General features: G+C 47.3%; 1 protein-coding gene across 1 annotated transcript in view; it reads left to right on the top strand.

The window, feature by feature from the left end:
- The window catches only part of ADCY3 (adenylate cyclase 3), a 110,129-nt gene extending 94,887 nt beyond the window's left edge, over positions 1–15,242 (top strand). Inside the window, exons 14-21 of the mRNA XM_054988420.1 lie at positions 2,348–2,601; positions 7,634–7,715; positions 8,532–8,690; positions 9,527–9,673; positions 11,142–11,261; positions 11,595–11,721; positions 12,222–12,346; positions 14,103–15,242. Coding sequence (XP_054844395.1) covers positions 2,348–2,601; positions 7,634–7,715; positions 8,532–8,690; positions 9,527–9,673; positions 11,142–11,261; positions 11,595–11,721; positions 12,222–12,346; positions 14,103–14,285 — 1,197 coding nt within the window. The 3' untranslated portion in view covers positions 14,286–15,242. The remainder of the gene's footprint in view (positions 1–2,347; positions 2,602–7,633; positions 7,716–8,531; positions 8,691–9,526; positions 9,674–11,141; positions 11,262–11,594; positions 11,722–12,221; positions 12,347–14,102) is intronic.
- The last annotated feature ends 1,769 nt before the right edge of the window (positions 15,243–17,011 follow it).

Consider the following 17,011-nt stretch of genomic DNA (forward strand, 5'->3'; position numbering starts at 1 on the left):
TGCGGCTGACGTCGATTATGACCTCCGTTCTTCCGGGCGAGCTGATAATTGTTTACAGAACTGTACAGTGCAGGGCATTAAGTGAAATTAGCAAAAGGCCAGCTGCAGCAGATTATTTTTAGAACCTGTTAATAATTGGCCAGACCTTGAACCCTTGTCTACCAAAGCTGATATGAAAATGCTGCCATTTCCATGCTGGGTGGCTTGACGAAGAGGTGGGTGTGGAACGAGGGCCCTGACTTTTACCCATGTGTGTAAGAGGAGACTGTAGTTTAGCACTTCTTGTAAAAGGACCCAAGGACCATGTTTCACAATGTGTTCAAGAATTCCCCATTTATAGACAAAAGAGGGAAGGAATTACGTGCTTTTAAATGAGTGGGAGAAGAATAGAGATGGTGTTTCTGGGGAGGCACTGTTCTAATACTGCTGGTTTTAGCAAGTGAGGAATTTCTGTCTGGCAGCCTAGTATCATATGATTGGAGGGTTCCCTGCAGAGAAGCATAGTGGTTGGTTTGTCAGACTGGACCAAGGGAGATTTCGGTTCAAGTCCCGTTCAGCCGCGAAGCAAACCGGGTGATCTTGGGCCAGTCTCTGCCCCCCCCCCAGCCCTGTGGAAGCAAGGAGAACATGTGCCCCCCAAGGCCCCTGAAGAAAGGCTGGGATAAACCTGTGATAGATTCAGAATATCATTAGGTCCTGCTCCCTCCCCCAGGGTGGGACCTGTACACACCAGAGTGCAGTATGTCTATTCTACGCATTTCACAATTGGTCCTGGCAAACGTTAAAAGTGGTACTGGGTGCATAATTTTATTGCCCCTTTCAGTAATGAAAAAAGTGAACTGCCTTTAAAGTTACGAAGATCAACTTGAAAATGTATGGGCACCATTAAGAAATGCCTGAATTTCAGCGGGGACGGGGGAGGGGGAGGAGGAGGAGGAGGTGTTCGTTTTCAGCATGATTCCTTCCCCATCCCAGTGATGAAGGCCAGCAGAATAAACTGTGGAAAAGAACCACAAGTATGCAAAGCATGGGGAAACATTTGTTCTGTCTGAATCAAAAGGCAATGTGAGAACTTTCCTGCCTGTTTTAAATGTGGTTCTGGCAAGACAGAAGAACTTTCTTGCATGGCACTGCACACACCTAGGGTCCTGTTTAAATGGGTGCAGTGTTAGCAAGAGGAAGAGCGGTATCTCTGGCATGTTTATCTTGCACGCATTGTGAGATTGCAGTATGAGACACTGGCTTGGATCCAGATGGATGTTTCTGCAGGCACATGGAATTCCATCAGGGGAGCATGTTCTGCCCCCCCCCCCGCACTCCTCTGGCCGCCTGAACTGCTCCCTGAAATCCTGTACCTGGGGATCGCCTCTCTCCTGGGAACAGGATTTCAGGGGGTATTTGGGGGCATTCCTGGGCATTCCCTCTCCTTTCTGAACAGGATTTGGGGGGATATGATGCAGGGAGGGAGTCCTTACTCCTGCAGAAATCTAAGTTTGAATCCAAACCACCTGGTTTGTGCCAAGTTCTTTTGAATCAGGCCATGCGATCATGCGAGACCAGTGTGGTGTGAAGTAGGCGTAGTGAGTGATGCAGGATGAGGTGTAGGCTGCTGTGCCAAGGTGTTCTGATCTTGCAAACAGGAGCAGAAGTAGGATTCTGTTCAAGGAACGAACTGCAGACCAGGACCCTTTGACAGGATCATGTTGATGAGTGGGGGGCTTCACGGAGGTGTGACATCTGTTGCTCCTGAGCATGTTGGGAGGGGGTGCTGCCCAGTGGTTGAGATGACACTTCGCATGGTCAGATCCTGCAGTTCAGTCCCTGGCACCTCCAGTTACAGAGCCAGCTCAGCCATCTGGAAGCTCTCGGAGAGGTCAGAGTAGACAAAGTAGACACAGGGTATCAGCATCTGCTCCTGCTTGTTCAGTGTAGAGGTTAGACTATGTGAGTGAGAAGACCCGAGTTCAAATTCCCACTCTGCCATGAAGCTCCCTGGGTGACTTTGGCCATGGCCAGTGTCTGTCATTCACCCTCACCCGTCTCATCAGGTGGTTGTGGGGATAACATGGAGAGGAAATGCATGTGCGCCGTCCTGGCATCCTTGGGTGAAGGTAGGGTAAAGTGTGAGATGGTGTAGGGAGAGACCAGAGGCCACGAGCCGCAGTACAGAAGCACAAGAGCAAATGTTTTTCATCAGCAACCTCCTGTGTAAATTTATTTCCTTGATTCAAGTGATCCTCCTTGCTGCTTTGGAAACGGAGGCTTCTCCTTACTGGAAACAGGATACTGGGCACTCTGCTTGTGGCTTCCAGTCAACCTGGTCCTGCATTCCCTTCTGTCTCCTCAGCTCAGCTGCCAGCAGTATTACTCCTTCAACGTTACGAAACCAGAGCTGCCTTTGGGGAGCTGCGTGGAGAACCCCAAGTACTACAGCTACATCGCTGTGCTGGCCCTCATTGCCACCATTATGCTGGTGCAGGTCAGCCACATGGTCAAACTCACCCTCATGCTGATGATCACTGGAGCCGTGGGAGTGGTGAACATCTATGCCTGGAGGCACATCTTCGACAAGTATGACGAGCAGAGGTTCCGGGAGAACACGTAAGAACCTGCGGGTGGGTCAGGAAGGGCATGGCATGGGGGAGCTTGCAGGCTGCTGGCGGGAAGGCCTGAGCTCAGAACACGTCTCCCCAGAGGAAGGAAGAGAGCCAGTTTGGTGTAGTGCTTAGGAGCAGCAGAACTCTAATCTGGAGAACCAGGTTTGATTCCCCACTCCTCTGCTTGAAGCCAGCTGGATGACCTTGGGTCAGTCACAGCTCTTCCAAAGCTCTCTCAGCCCACCCACCTCACAGGGTGATTGTCCTGGGGATAATAATAACATACTTTGTAAACCACTCTGAGTGGGTGTTGTTGTCCTGAAGGGTGGTATATAAATCGAATGTTTATATTATATTATATTATATTATATTATATTATATTATATTATATTATATTATATTATATTATATTATATTATAGGATAGGATAGGATAGGATAGGATAGGATAGGATAGGATAGGATAGGATAGGATAGGATAGGATAGGATAGGATAGGATAGGACAGGAAAGAGAGCTGTTCTCAGAGCAGCTGGCACCACCCAGCATTGATTCCTGCTTCTGGTTATGAAGCAGCATTGCCAGGGTCATTTTTGAAAATGTGGGTGTTCAGTTTTATTCCTCATTCTTGAGACCCAGTCTGGTGTAGTAGTTACAGTGTCATTCTAGGATCTGGGAGTCCCGGGTTTGAATTCCTGTCTGCCTGGCAGCTCGCTGGGTGACCTTGACCCACGGAACACGCTCTCAACCTAATCTACCTTGTTGACAAGATAAAATGGAGGAGAGGAGAATGAGATAAGGCACTTTGGGTCCCCACTGGGGAGAAAGGCAGGGGTACAACTGAAGTAAAAAAAATATGACAGAATCTTTTACTTTTAAAGTGCCATGGCACTTTATGCAGTACAAGGAAGCCGGTCCAAAGAGCCTGCAGTCTAAAATTTGACCCAAGGAAGAGTACAAAGGTAGGGGAGGGATGGTTGTTGGGGGTTTTCCGGGCTGTATTGCCGTGGTCTTGGCATTGTAGTTCCTGACGTTTCGCCAGCAGCTGTGGCTGGCATCTTCAGAGGTGTAGCACCAAAAGACAGAGATCTCTCAGTGTCACAGTGTGGAAAAGATGTAGGTCATTTGTATCTACTCAGGAGGGGTGGGGTTGAGCTGAGTCATTCTGTAAGAGTTTCCCAGGGTGTGGAATGCTAATGGCGGGAGGCTTCACTGTCTCCTGAGGAGGTTCTTTTGCATATGGATTGGTGCTTGATGTGCTAATCTTCTCTGCAGGGCTATTGTCGGGTGTGGAGTGTTTTGTTGGCCTGGTGTTTTTCAGAACCGGAGCCCATGCTCTGTTCATTCTTAAGGTTTCTTCTTTCCTGTTGAAGTTTTGCTTATGCTTGTGAATTTCAATGGCTTCCCTGTGCAGTCTGACAAAGTAGTTGGAAGTGTTGTCCAGTACTACATCCCGACATGCACAGAAAACTATGCAAGACTGAAGCACAGCCACCTAGACTATATGGACTCCCCAAAATACATAAAGATTCAGTCCCACTCCGACCCATTGTGAGTGCCATTGGTTCACCGACATATGAATTAGCTAGACATCTGGCAGATCTCCTGCAGGACCACATCGGGAAAACCTCGTCTTACATCAAAGATTCAGCAGATTTCATCAACAAAATCAGTTCTCTGAAACTCAATCCACAAGACATACTTGTCAGTTTTGATGTTGTATCCCTGTTTACCAAGGTTCCAGTAAAAGACACTATTGCACTGATTAATCAGATTTTCCCAGAGGATGTAACAGCCTTATTCCATCATTGTCTGACAACCAGTTACTTCCAATGGGACAACGAATTCTATGAACAGATGGATGGGGTGGCCATGGGGAGCCCACTCAGCCCAGTTATAGCAAACTTCTACATGGAACATTTTGAAAAAACAGCTCTAGAATCAGCACCCCACAAACCCAGTGTATGGTTCCGGTTTGTGGATGATACATTCATCATTTGGAGCCATGGGGAGGAAGAATTGAGGGAGTTTTTGAATCATCTCAACAACATCCACCTGAACATACAATTCACAATGGAGAAAGAAAGTGAGGGAAAACTCTCATTCCTGGATACCTTGGTCATCCGCAAAGCAAACTTTCAGTTAGGTCACAAGGTCTACAGGAAACCAACTCACACTGATCGGTACTTACACAAAAACTCCAATCACCACCCCCGACAGAAAAGAGGCATAATGAAAACATTAGTGGATCGTGCAAGACGGATATGTGAGCCGCGCTTTCTCAATGAGGAAATTAATCATCTAAACCACGCACTTCAGGCAAATGGCTACTCCAGAAATGAAATCCGAAGAGCAATCAAACCCAGGATGAATCAAACAACCAAGGAAAAACAGTCACCTACAGGAAAAGTGTTTTTGCCATATATCAAAGGAATTACTGATCAGATGGGAAAGCTTATGGAAAAGCATAACCTTCAAGCAGTATTCAGACCCACCCGAAAAATACAACAGATGCTACGATCAGCAAAAGACAGCAGAGATCCCCTCACCTCTGCAGGAGTATACTGTATACCCTGCAGCTGTGGACAAGTTTACATCGGGACCACAAAGCGTAGCATCCAGACAAGAATAAAAGAACATGAAAGACACTGCAGACTTGGACAGCCTGAAAAATCAGCTGTGGCTGAACATAGCCTAACTCAAACAGGGCACAGTATCTTATTCCAGGACACCAAAATACTGGACAACACTTCCAACTACTTTGTCAGACTGCACAGGGAAGCCATTGAAATTCACAAGCATAAGCAAAACTTCAACAGGAAAGAAGAAACCTTAAGAATGAACAGAGCATGGGCTCCGGTTCTGAAAAACACCAGGCCAACAAAACACTCCACACCCAACAATAGCCCTGCAGAGAAGATTAGCACATCAAGCACCAATCCATATGCAAAAGAACCTCCTCAGGAGACAGTGAAGCCTCCCGCCATTAGCATTCCACACCCTGGGAAACTCTTACAGAATGACTCAGCTCAACCCCACCCCTCCTGAGTAGATACAAATGACCTACATCTTTTCCACACTGTGACACTGAGAGATCTCTGTCTTTTGGTGCTACACCTCTGAAGATGCCAGCCACAGCTGCTGGCGAAACGTCAGGAACTACAATGCCAAGACCACGGCAATACAGCCCGGAAAACCCCCAACAACCATCGTTCTCCGGCCGTGAAAGCCTTCGACAATACAACGTAGGGGAGGGAGTTGGAGGTGAGGAAAAATTGGGGGAGAATATTTATTTCTGTTAGTTATAGTTTGTCTTTCTCCCTGAGTTTCAAGGCAGATTACACAGTGTAAGTCAATACGATCAACAGCTGGGATAGTCGATAAGCAATACAATAGAGTCTGCATTGCAGAGATCTGAAAAGAAGCATAGATTCCAATACAGGAATACTGAGATGAAACACTGCCCCTCCCCCACCAAGTGATTTGAGGTGGCCTATTAAACAATGCAGAAACTACCCAGTAAGAGCATATCTACATCAACAGTAGTATACCCAGTAGTATAGTCTACAGTCACTGTCCCTGTTGACCGAAACAATTCCTTGCAGCACAGTGTTATTGCCTGAGTAAAATGTTCTATTCAGTTTTGCGTAGTTTGTGGAAAGCCAGGGGAGTGGGAGCTTTCCTGACCTCTTCAGGGGGCAACCACAGAGATGGCACGTGTACAGGCAGCTGTTGATTTGTCCATTTGCAGGGTGGTATGTGCAGAAGGCCCTGTTCAGATGAGTGACAAAGCATAGAGGGAGAGGCAGTCCTACAGATATGACTGGCCAAGGCCATTGAAGGACTTTGTATATTCATTCCCGTTTAAGCTACGCATGGGTGAAATCAACAGCAGCCCATACACAAGCTTTCTCTGTGGTGGCCCCTATCCTGTGGAACAGCCTGCCTGAGGAGGCCAGGAGAGCCCCCAGTCTCCTGGCTTTCTGCAAACAATGCAAAACCAAATTATTCAAAAAGGCTTTTTACTTAGATAGGAGGGCTGTATTGTAGGGCTGGGGTCTCAGATTTTTTCGCTAATGAGTAAAGGACCATAGACTTCACCACTGAGCTGCTTTACATAATACGTGCTCCTATATGCAACCTGTGCGTCATGTTATCTAATGTCAGTACTAGAATTGCTTATGTTCTGTTTCAGCATTTCTTCAACTCTGTATTGGATCCTTGCTAATGCTATGTCTTTGTAAACTTTCATTTATTTACCCCATGGCTTTGTTTATGGAAATGACACTGTATGAAAATGTCCTTGATACTGATTGTCCTAATCACACACTGTGTAATCCGCCTTGAGTCTCAGTGAGAAAGGCGGACTATAGATGACATAAATAACAACAACAACAATTTGGGAAAGGGGCCATGTGTCATTTTGAGAAAGGTGGGTTTTGAAGGGTGGCATCTGGTGGGTGTTCTGGAGGCTGTTCCAAGCAACGGGGCAGCATGGAAGAAAAAGGTGGATTTGTTTGAGTGAAGCCGGAGACCTTTAGGCATCTCTAGGTAATGGAGCTGGATGAACAGAGGTTGCAGACAGAGTTATGTTAAAATTCTAAATGCTCATCACTATCGACTGCCACTGGAGGGCAGCTTCATGTGCCATATGTTGGGGTGGGTGTGTAGGTTACTACTTTAAAAAAAGTCAAAGCTTTCTCTCCCTCCCAGGTGTCTGGATGGCTAGAACTGAACTATGAATTCACTAAAATCACATGGTAGAGCGTTTCCTGGACTGTAACACTTCAGGCTGCAGGTGTGGGATTTGATTTTTTTGAAACAATTCTCCCATGTAAGGAAAAACAGAACTGCCTGCATCTAGAATACCAGCATATAGAAGAATAAGAGCATCCTTTCCCCCCTTACATGCTAGTTTTCTATGTACAGAGTTCTTCCTCCAACCCCTGGCACAGTGAAATGTGTGAGACTTCCACCTACAGTTTGAAGTTGTATATTCCAGGAAGAGCTCTGGTCTTAATTTTGCATCTCCTTGCAGGTCCTCACTGGTTCCGTCCAAGTACTCCATGACTGTGATGGTGTTTATCATGATGCTGAGCTTCTATTATTTTTCACGCCACGTAAGTGATCTACTTGGGTGGCTGTGGGCTTGGTGGTTGCCATCAAAAACAGAGGGTTGGATCTTGTTGATCTGATGGAAGTACGGTCCCATTTAAGAGCCTTAGAAGAGGGCCGAGAGAAAGTGCTGCAGTTATTGGAACAGATCTGTGGGATCCCACCCAACAGTTGTCCCTGTCTCCCTGATTCCCTGTAAGTGAGAAAGCAGCCAAATGGAGGGAGAGTGGCTTATGCCACGTTGACTTCAAATTAGATTCAGAAGGCATGAGATACTATTACTGAATGGTATGAGGTTGGGGTGAAATCGCTGGAGGCGCAAAGGCCGTGTAGCACTGTAAATTCTCTCAGTCTTGTGGAAAGGAACACCAGGGCTAAAAGAACAGACAGAAACATCACCCCTGCAAGGGATTCTTAACATAGCAGGAAAATGGGGCTGGAGGAGCAATTGCTACGATGCTTAGAATGTGCCAGACCTGGGTTCAAATCCCGACTCTGCCATGAAGCTTTCTGCATGACCTTCGCTGGTCATGAACTGTCAGCCTACCCCCAACATACAGCGGTAGTTTGGAGGATAAAATGGCTAAAAGAGAATCACACATACCACCCTGAACTCGCTGGAGTACAGGTGAGATAAAAATGTGATTGATAGGTGTGAGACCTTGAAGAGCGGCTGCCAGCCAGAGTAGACCTAGCACAGGGCTAGCTGAACCAGTGGTGTGACTAAGGCAGGATGAGACAGCAGGTGGTGGCTGTGTGATGGCTGATGTTCAAATGCGGCCTAGAAAGACTCTTGTATCATCACTGTTGTTCCATGGCAGGTGGAGAAGTTGGCCAGGACGTTATTCTTATGGAAGATCGACGTTCATGACCAGAAGGAGCGTGTGTATGAGATGAGGCGCTGGAATGAGGCCCTCGTCACCAACATGCTGCCAGAGCATGTGGCTCGACATTTCCTTGGCTCCAAGAAACGGGACGAGGTAATAATTGATGAAGTGGCAAGCAGGCTTCCAAAACAAGGAGCAGTGCTGGAATGGTTTGCTTGGGGGAGATCATTGGGTAAGAGCTAAGTGGAACCTCCGTGAACAGAGGCAGTATATCTCTGAATAAAGGGATGGGTCATCACCACCATGTGTGATATTCTGTTTGTGATCTTACCAGAGGTAGCTAGCATCTGTTGGGAAACAGAATCTTGGGCTTTTGGTTGGCTCTACCAAGGCAATTCTTGTGGGTCTGTGGAAGGGATTACACATTTCACATTTGCTTCTGAATCCCAGATAAAACTCTACGCCTAATAGAATTGACATAAACAGCCTTTTCGTCATTGTGCCTTCTCTTAGTATTGACCATTTGGCAACAGTTAGTTCACAAGCCTTCTGTGTGGTAGGTCCAGTCCTCTGGAATGGCCTTCCAGAGTGGGTGCAGAGGGCGCCTCCCCTGATGCATTCAGAAAGGCATGTAAGATGATTTTATTCCATAGGGCATTGGAAGGAGGCTAAACTGTTTTGGCTAGCCAGGCAGTGTTTTTAACTTGTGTGCTATTTTTATCTTGTCAGTGGACATGTTTTTGAGCCAACTTGAGTCTAAGGAGATAAGCCAGGGTCTAAATATTTTAAATAAATAAAGGAGAGAATACAGATGGCCAGGTTTGCATCCTCTAGAACTCCTTTTAGTGTCTGGATGTGCCTGTGGCTGGGAATGCCTGTGAGCAGTGCCAAAGTTAGCTTTACAGTAAGAATGATTCTCAATGCCTGTCAAGTACTACACCTGAATGGCGGCTGTGTCTCCCCTTTGTTCTTTTCTGCCTGTTCTGCAGGAGCTTTACAGCCAGTCTTACGATGAGATTGGTGTCATGTTTGCCTCTCTCCCAAACTTTGCTGACTTCTACACAGAGGAGAGCATCAACAATGGTGGGATTGAGTGCCTGCGCTTCCTCAATGAGATAATCTCAGATTTTGATGCGGTGAGTGCGTCCTGTTTGCAGAGTGGTCGAGTGGTCAGTTAGCCCTAAGTCAGCCAAAGCCTCATCTGAAGTGGCTCTTTTACATTTTGGTAGAGAGAGAGATATTTGCAGGGATTCCTGATCTTGTTGTGTCTGTGGACACTTTCAGAATTTTTAGAGCTGGGAGTGGGCACCACTACAAAATGGCTGCCAAGCACCCTCCTATGATGGTGGCAGCTGTTTCTGAATAAGTGTTTCCTGCAGACCCAAAGGTGATGCCTCTGATGAGGTGGAGGAAAACCAGGATTGGCTGTTTTCTTAGCTTTCGAGAATAGACAAGTCAGGGACACACAAAGACTTGTGAGGATGGGATCTCATTTCCCCCCCCCCTCACTATTTCCTCTTTCCCTTCCCTGAAAGCCCCCATAGCCTCTCCACTTCCCCTGTTTCTTTCTCTCCTTCCTGTCCACCCATCATCTAGCCTACTGTGCCACCCTGTCTTTTGCTTTCTCTCCTTCCCTCCCCCTGACAGCCTCTACCTGGGAAAACGCTGGCCCAGCTGTGCAGGGCTGGCCACTGGGCCAGGCCTAGTTACACAGTAAGAAACCAACGAAGACTTGCAGGGGGGCACCTCATTTCCCCCTGTATTCCCTTTCCCACACTATTTCCTCTTTCCGTCATCTTGGCAACCTCCATATCCTTGCCTTTCCCTGCTTCCTTCTCTCCTTCCCACTGACCCACCGACCTTCCTTTTTCCTGCCCTCCCTGTCTTCAGCTACATTGTTTTGTTTATACCCTGCCTCCCCCCCCTACGGGGACCCAAAGCGCTTACCTCATGCTCCTCTCTTCCATTTTACCCTCACAACAACTCTGTAAGAGGCGTGAGGCTGAGACTGTGTAACTATCCCAAGGTCACCCAGTGAGTTTTCACAGCAGAGTGGTGAGTCCAACCTGGATTTCCCAGATCCTAGTCTGAAATTCTAACCGCTACCCAACATTAACTACTGTTGATCAGTAGCAACCAGCCAGTCCGGGGAGGAATCATGCAGGTTGTGGGGTATCAAGTTGTCGGCGATTCCTGTCAGGCCTGGCTCCAAAGAGTCTTCCCTCAAAAGCCAAAACAGCCCAGGAATGGCTCTGCCTCCTCTCCCTGCCTTTTACTGACAGAAACCAAGGCTTGAAGGCTGGCAATGTGTGGTTTGTCTGAACAACGGAATCCCGGTGTTTCCTTGGCCCTTTCAACTCCTTTGTCTACCATATTAACCTGAGACAAAGACAACCATGAATATAACATAACCCTTTCTAAAAACAGGTTATGCACAAAAAGTTTTATTACTGTATGTGAATTTAAGACAACACTTTCTTTTTTCCTGATGGCATTCCTGGGGCTGGGACTGGCCTAGCTTTTGGGTAGGTAACGTTAAGGGATGGGTTGGTGCCTACAGTAATGACGAGGCCGGGCTTTTCCTTTGCCTCCTGGTGTTCACAGCTCCTGGATGATCCTCAGTTCCGGTGTATCACCAAGATCAAGACTATTGGAAGCACATACATGGCGGCTTCCGGGGTGACTCCAGATGTCAACACCAATGGATACAACAATGCCGTTAAGGTAAGAACAGTGACAGGGATCTGAAGGGGCACCCAAATGTACATATCAATTACATATTTTTTAAAGTCCATTGCATTTGAATTCCACCTTCTTTCTGTTGCGGGATTCAAGGTAGCAGGTGAGGGGTTGCCAAATGGTCTCCTTTCCAAGCACTGAGCAGACAGACCCAGGTGTGTTTGGCTTCGGCATGGTGGCTGTATCATGCAACCCCCCGGCTAAGGTCCTGGGATGCAGTTAGGACTTGCTGAGGTTTATTCCCCTGCAGCTTGAGCATGGTGTATCCCTGTTTGGCATCTATCTGTTCTACTCCCCTCCCCACTTTGTCGTCCTCAGAAGGAAGACCTGTCTGAAAAGGAGCGCTGGCAGCACTTGGCAGATCTTGCTGACTTTGCCTTAGCCATGAAAGAGACCTTGATGAACATCAACTACCAGTCCTTCAATAACTTCATGCTGCGAATAGGCAAGTCAGACCTCTGGGTATATTTGCACACGCAAGCACGCATGCATGCACGCTGACTCCACTGAGAGCTCCAACCACTTTGGACAGGAAATCAAGGGAAGCTCATTAAAAGCTTTGTGCGCAATGTGGAGAAAATGGACAGAGAGACATTTTTATCCCTCTCCCTTTAATACTAGCCGTCATCCAATGAAACTCTGATGGGCAATAAGTTCAGAACAGACAAAAAAATATTTCTGCATGCAATGCAGAGTCGATGTGTGGGATTCACTGTGATGTAAATGTAGTGTTCAGAGGCAGCGTACCCCTGAATATTAGATGCTGGGGACAGACAGACTGGCCTCGCTTATGGACTTGTTGACTAGGTGGACTTTTGGTCTGATTCAGCGGGCGTGTCAAGTTCTTCATCACTCCATTCTCCCCTCCTGTCCTAAACTGGCCCTAAAGATAATACACTTGAGTACTTAACTGGAGCGTTATTATTTTTTGTATGGCGGCAACAGGCATGAACAAAGGAGCAGTTCTGGCAGGAGTCATCGGTGCCCGCAAACCTCACTATGACATTTGGGGGAACACAGTGAACGTGGCCAGCCGGATGGAGTCCACAGGTGTCATGGGAAACATCCAGGTGGGCTGCACTCTCTCAGCCCATGTGGGGCAGCAAAGAAGATGCAAATGAATGGAAGGGAAAGGGAAGGTAGTGGCCGCAGTACGGGGAACACCACACGAGAATGATCAGTACTGTTCAGTTGGAGGCTGGCAGGGGAGGGGAGGTTAAGGCCGTCATCTCTTCCCCCATCAGTTGCCAGCGGGGTAACCTGGAAACTGTGGCTGCAGGGGTGGAGGTGCAGGAGTTGAAGCTAATGGCCTAAACAGGAACCACTCCACTCTAGCAACGGTTTGGAGCCAGGCTACTCGGAAACATGCAGGGCAGTATGACCTGCAAGAGGTTTACCCCATTTACTTCAAGGGAAGTGGCAGGGCTGTGCGTGACCACATGGAGCTTTTGCTTCCGCGTATCAGAGCTCCCACGCAGAGATGCTGGGATGAGGCAAAGGTAAATTAAGGTGAGGATCTGTGGAATGTTCTTCCATGTAAATGTGCTTTGGAGAGAAGTCTGAGAGTCCACTTGACAAAGAAAGCAGTTGCATTAACACAGTGGCGGCTTTAAGACCATCTGCTTTGGGGGGAAAACATTTTCCTGAGTGCTTTCCAAGGAACCCCTGAGAACCTGCCACCTGACTCCTTGCTGTTGCGAAGCATTTGGGTATGTGTTCTGGAGCCCGTACTCTTTGCTCAGAGCAGCACTTGCTGTGCCTTATCTGGCCCTCGCTGAACGGCAGGGGGATGCTGGCACACCGAGTGAGCATGGTGGATAGGTTCTTCTTTCAGAGATGCTCTTCTCCTTTCACGGGTCTTCTTATTGGGGGAACCAAGAAGGTTTCTCTGGCACAGCAGGATGCCAGTGCACCAGCACACTGAGAAGGGAGGGGGGGAATAACTCTGCCTTTTGTGCAAACTGATACCTCCCCCCACTCGAGTTGACTAGCACAGCACCTAGGCACCTCAAAACTGGCAGGGGTGGGGACGTTGCACCATTGTGTGAACCAAAATAGCCCCTTCAACACCCACAATTGAAAAAGTGTGGCTTGGTATCCATGCTATCCTTCCTGTTTGGGCAAGATAATTTAGGAGAGTAATGACACTTCGTAGAACTCAAGGATGGGAACATGGCCTAAGCCCTCCAGGTTATCCATGTGGCACACAGTAATTCATTTTTAGAGTGGTGTGAATTGCAGTTACTTCAAGTCTGAGCTTGGTGAGAGGTGTGAAGAGGGGAGGGAACTGGGAACGTCCGAGCCCCTCCCTAAGAGCTGGGCTGAGCATCTGCCCCTTCCTTTTTTTACTGGCAATTCAGGCCTGGGCAAGGCCAGAGGTGAAAGCCAGGCTTTTGGCCCTTAGCCTGTGGCCTTGGGTGAGCTGCATCAGAAGAACCGGCCCCTGCCCACCTCACGGCTCATCACATGTGTTAAGGGGCTGTTGGGTGAACCTTTTGTTAAAATTTTTTTGGTGCGTATTTCAATTTGAGTTGGTAGTGTGGAAGAAAAACAGGATACAAATATGTTCTTCAGCAGACTTTTTCTGCGTCAGGGATTGCCTCACAAGTAGAAATGTACCTAAGTAGTCTCTCAACTCAGTGGGAACATCATATAAACATCCCTGTCCTAAGTTTTATTCTAGAATACCACAAGGTCTTCGTTAAGGCAACCGTCCACTGTCTATGAGCTGGCCTGTTAGAAAAAGCGGTGCTGCCACGAGACGGGAGAAACGGGAATGAAAGGTGGCCGCTGGTTGCAACGGTGTCTCGTCTTGCCCCTCTGCAGGTGGTGGAAGAGACCCACTTGGTCCTGAAGGAATACGGTTTCCGCTTTGTGCGCCGAGGGCGCATCTACGTGAAGGGAAAAGGAGAACTGCTGACCTACTTCATGAAAGGGCGAGACAAGCAAGGCTCTTTTGTCAATGGCTCCTCTGTGACTTTGCCCCACCAGGTGGTTGACAGCTCATGATGCCTCTCAGACTCTCTGGAAGCAGGTTACAAATCAGAACAGGTACCAAAGTGAAGATGCCCCGGAAGGCGAAAAGGCTTTCAGCTCTCAATAACTCCAGGTGGGAGAGCGATTAAACACCGTGAACACAGACATTTAGCTTTCTGAGACCCCCTCCCCCCCCTTGCCTAGTCCTTGAAGGTCTGTTATTTGTAAAGGGGTCTCTTTCCGTGTCTGCCTTTGCATCGTGGTGTAGATGCGAGGAAGGGGAAAGGTGATCTTGGCAGGAGAGACTCCTGTCTTTTGCACAAGTGCATGGCCTTATGCACATTTGGGTCTGAATGTAGGCAGGGGAGGCAGAATCCCCAGTGCAGCAATGCTCAGGTAGGACCGTCTTGCCCGATGTCCCCACTGTGTAGCTGTCTTTTTAGTTGAACTGACAGGTTGTGGCTTTAAAGTTGTCACGGACCTAACCTTTGTGTAGAGCTTATTGCTGAAATAAACTGCAAACTCAGGGTGGGTATTAACAGCAAGCAGCTGTGCGGGAGAGAAAGCCACACAAGGGCACGCTTGGGATTTATTTTTAGTAATTCAAAATGAACTCACCTTTGCCACCAAACCACCATAGGTAGGGTGGGGGGAGGGAAAGAGCGCAAGCTCCTTCTTTTGCCTCTAAAAAGATGTCCTATTTCAAATATATAAATATATATATACATATATATATATATATGAAAGATACAGATTAACTTTATATTTTTAATCGTGTCTTAATTCCAAAAGCGGGGGGCCTCATTCAGAGTGCACTTTGCACCTTCTGCTGCTCTCACCTCTGCTCTTGCTTGAAAGGAAGAGATTTATAAGGCCTGGTCGAAGACTGTTTTTATTACTGCCTTCATCCGATTATGTTGAATACACACACAAAAAATGTAATTATTTCTCTAGTTTCTCAAATAGAATCAGTTGGATTTTAAAAAGTCACACTGTGTCTTCTTGTTATGTTTGTGGGAAGGTTGTGGTATTGTGGGGTGGGGTCACTAAGGTATGGTTCCTGGAGTGCAAACAAGAAGATTCAGTAATGGATCTTAGCTTGCTTATGGGTAATGCAGCCATCTGATCGCTAGGAACTCCAGCTTTCATTTAAAGGATGATAGGGGCTGTTGCACAGCCATCGAGGCATATTTTAATAGAAGCCCTGTTCATGTTACAGTGAACACGCTGCATCCCTGCTGTACATGCATACATCTCACATGAACACACATGAAGCTGCCTTACACGGAATCAGACCCTTGGTCCATCAAGGTCAGTGCTGTCTACTCAAACCAGCAGCAGCCCTCCAGGGTCTTAGATAGGCTTTCACATCATCTGTTACCAGATCCTTGACCTGGAGCTGGGAATTGAACCTGGGACCTTCTGTGTTCAAAGCAGAGGCTCTTGCCGTTAAAGCCACAGCCCCTCCCCATCTCTTTGTAAGAAAGAGCCAACAAACATTCTCTTTACAAATTAAACTGGGGACCAGTACTAGGGTAGACATGTTTCAGTCACACTGCTCTTCATGTATTTATACCATGAGAATTAATCAGTGTACAGATGTTTCTTTGTGTTCACATATTGAATGTGAGTCCATTGTGACGTGAACAGGACTATAATAATGGGGAGTAGGGAAGCAGAGATTTTTGTGCATGAGTGGACTGCAGGCCAATTGGGGGGGGGGGGTGGAGGGACAGCACTACATACTGCTAGTGGGTTGCAGATATTCTAGCAAAGATAGCTGGAGCAAGTGGAGCTTGGTTTGATTCCACCTGGCATTCAGTGCAAGCTCAGGATTGCCTACCACAGATTAGTTATGCATTAACTGTTAAAGTTCTGGGTTATGTACTCTTGGGATGTTGGTTGGTGGACTTATGAGGCCTTTTTAAAAAAGGGTAAACCACACAAGAGGGAGACAGCTCAGCCCTGTAATACCAGATCTAGAACAGTCGCTATGCTCCTTTGGCCTGTGCCTGATTGGTAAAAAAACAAGAATACAGAGCTCAAGCCTTCCTATAGGCTAAATCAGTCTTGTCTTTTTTGCATGTTGGGCTGTGCTAAAGCAAACTCTGCATAGGTTCAGATTGGGCAGACTGCAGGGGATTTTTTATCATCAGCCTTTTGGATTTTAATTATTTAATGGGGAGGTGGCATAGCTCACACCATGTTTTCAGGTAGCATTTTTCTTAATAATGTTATTGATTGAAATCCTGCTTTTCTTCCCAGAGCAGCTCACAACAGTACATAAAGTAACAAACAACATTACAATCTTGGGCCAATCCTGGGTTCAGTGGCTGGCTCAGTTGAAAGCGGCAGACCAACAGAGGGCAACCTTGGGAGCAGATGTGCGTGGGATGGTAAAGTTCATCACCCTTATGCTTCTGCCATCATGGAAGTCCAGCTCTCACACATTCACTGTTATTGGACTGTCGGTGGTCTGAAGCAATGCCTGGGCAGTGTCATATATGTCTGCATTTTAGGAAGCAGAAGAGTCGAGGCATTTTTCTTAGTAACAGGGAGCATTATTAAGAACAGCTGTAGCTACTTTGCATGCAGAAAGTCCCTGGAGTGATCCCTGATAACAAGGCTGTGAGAAAGATCACTTCGTAGCTGAGATCACAGCAAACTGCTATCGGTTAAGGTAGGCACTGCTGGGCTCAAGGGGCTAAAAGGTGACTTCCCAGGCTCAGATTGACTGGAATCAGTCTACTTCAAACAAA

Source organism: Eublepharis macularius, chromosome 1 (assembly GCF_028583425.1).
Source record: "Eublepharis macularius isolate TG4126 chromosome 1, MPM_Emac_v1.0, whole genome shotgun sequence".
Classification (NCBI taxonomy): Eukaryota; Metazoa; Chordata; class Lepidosauria; order Squamata; family Eublepharidae; genus Eublepharis; species Eublepharis macularius.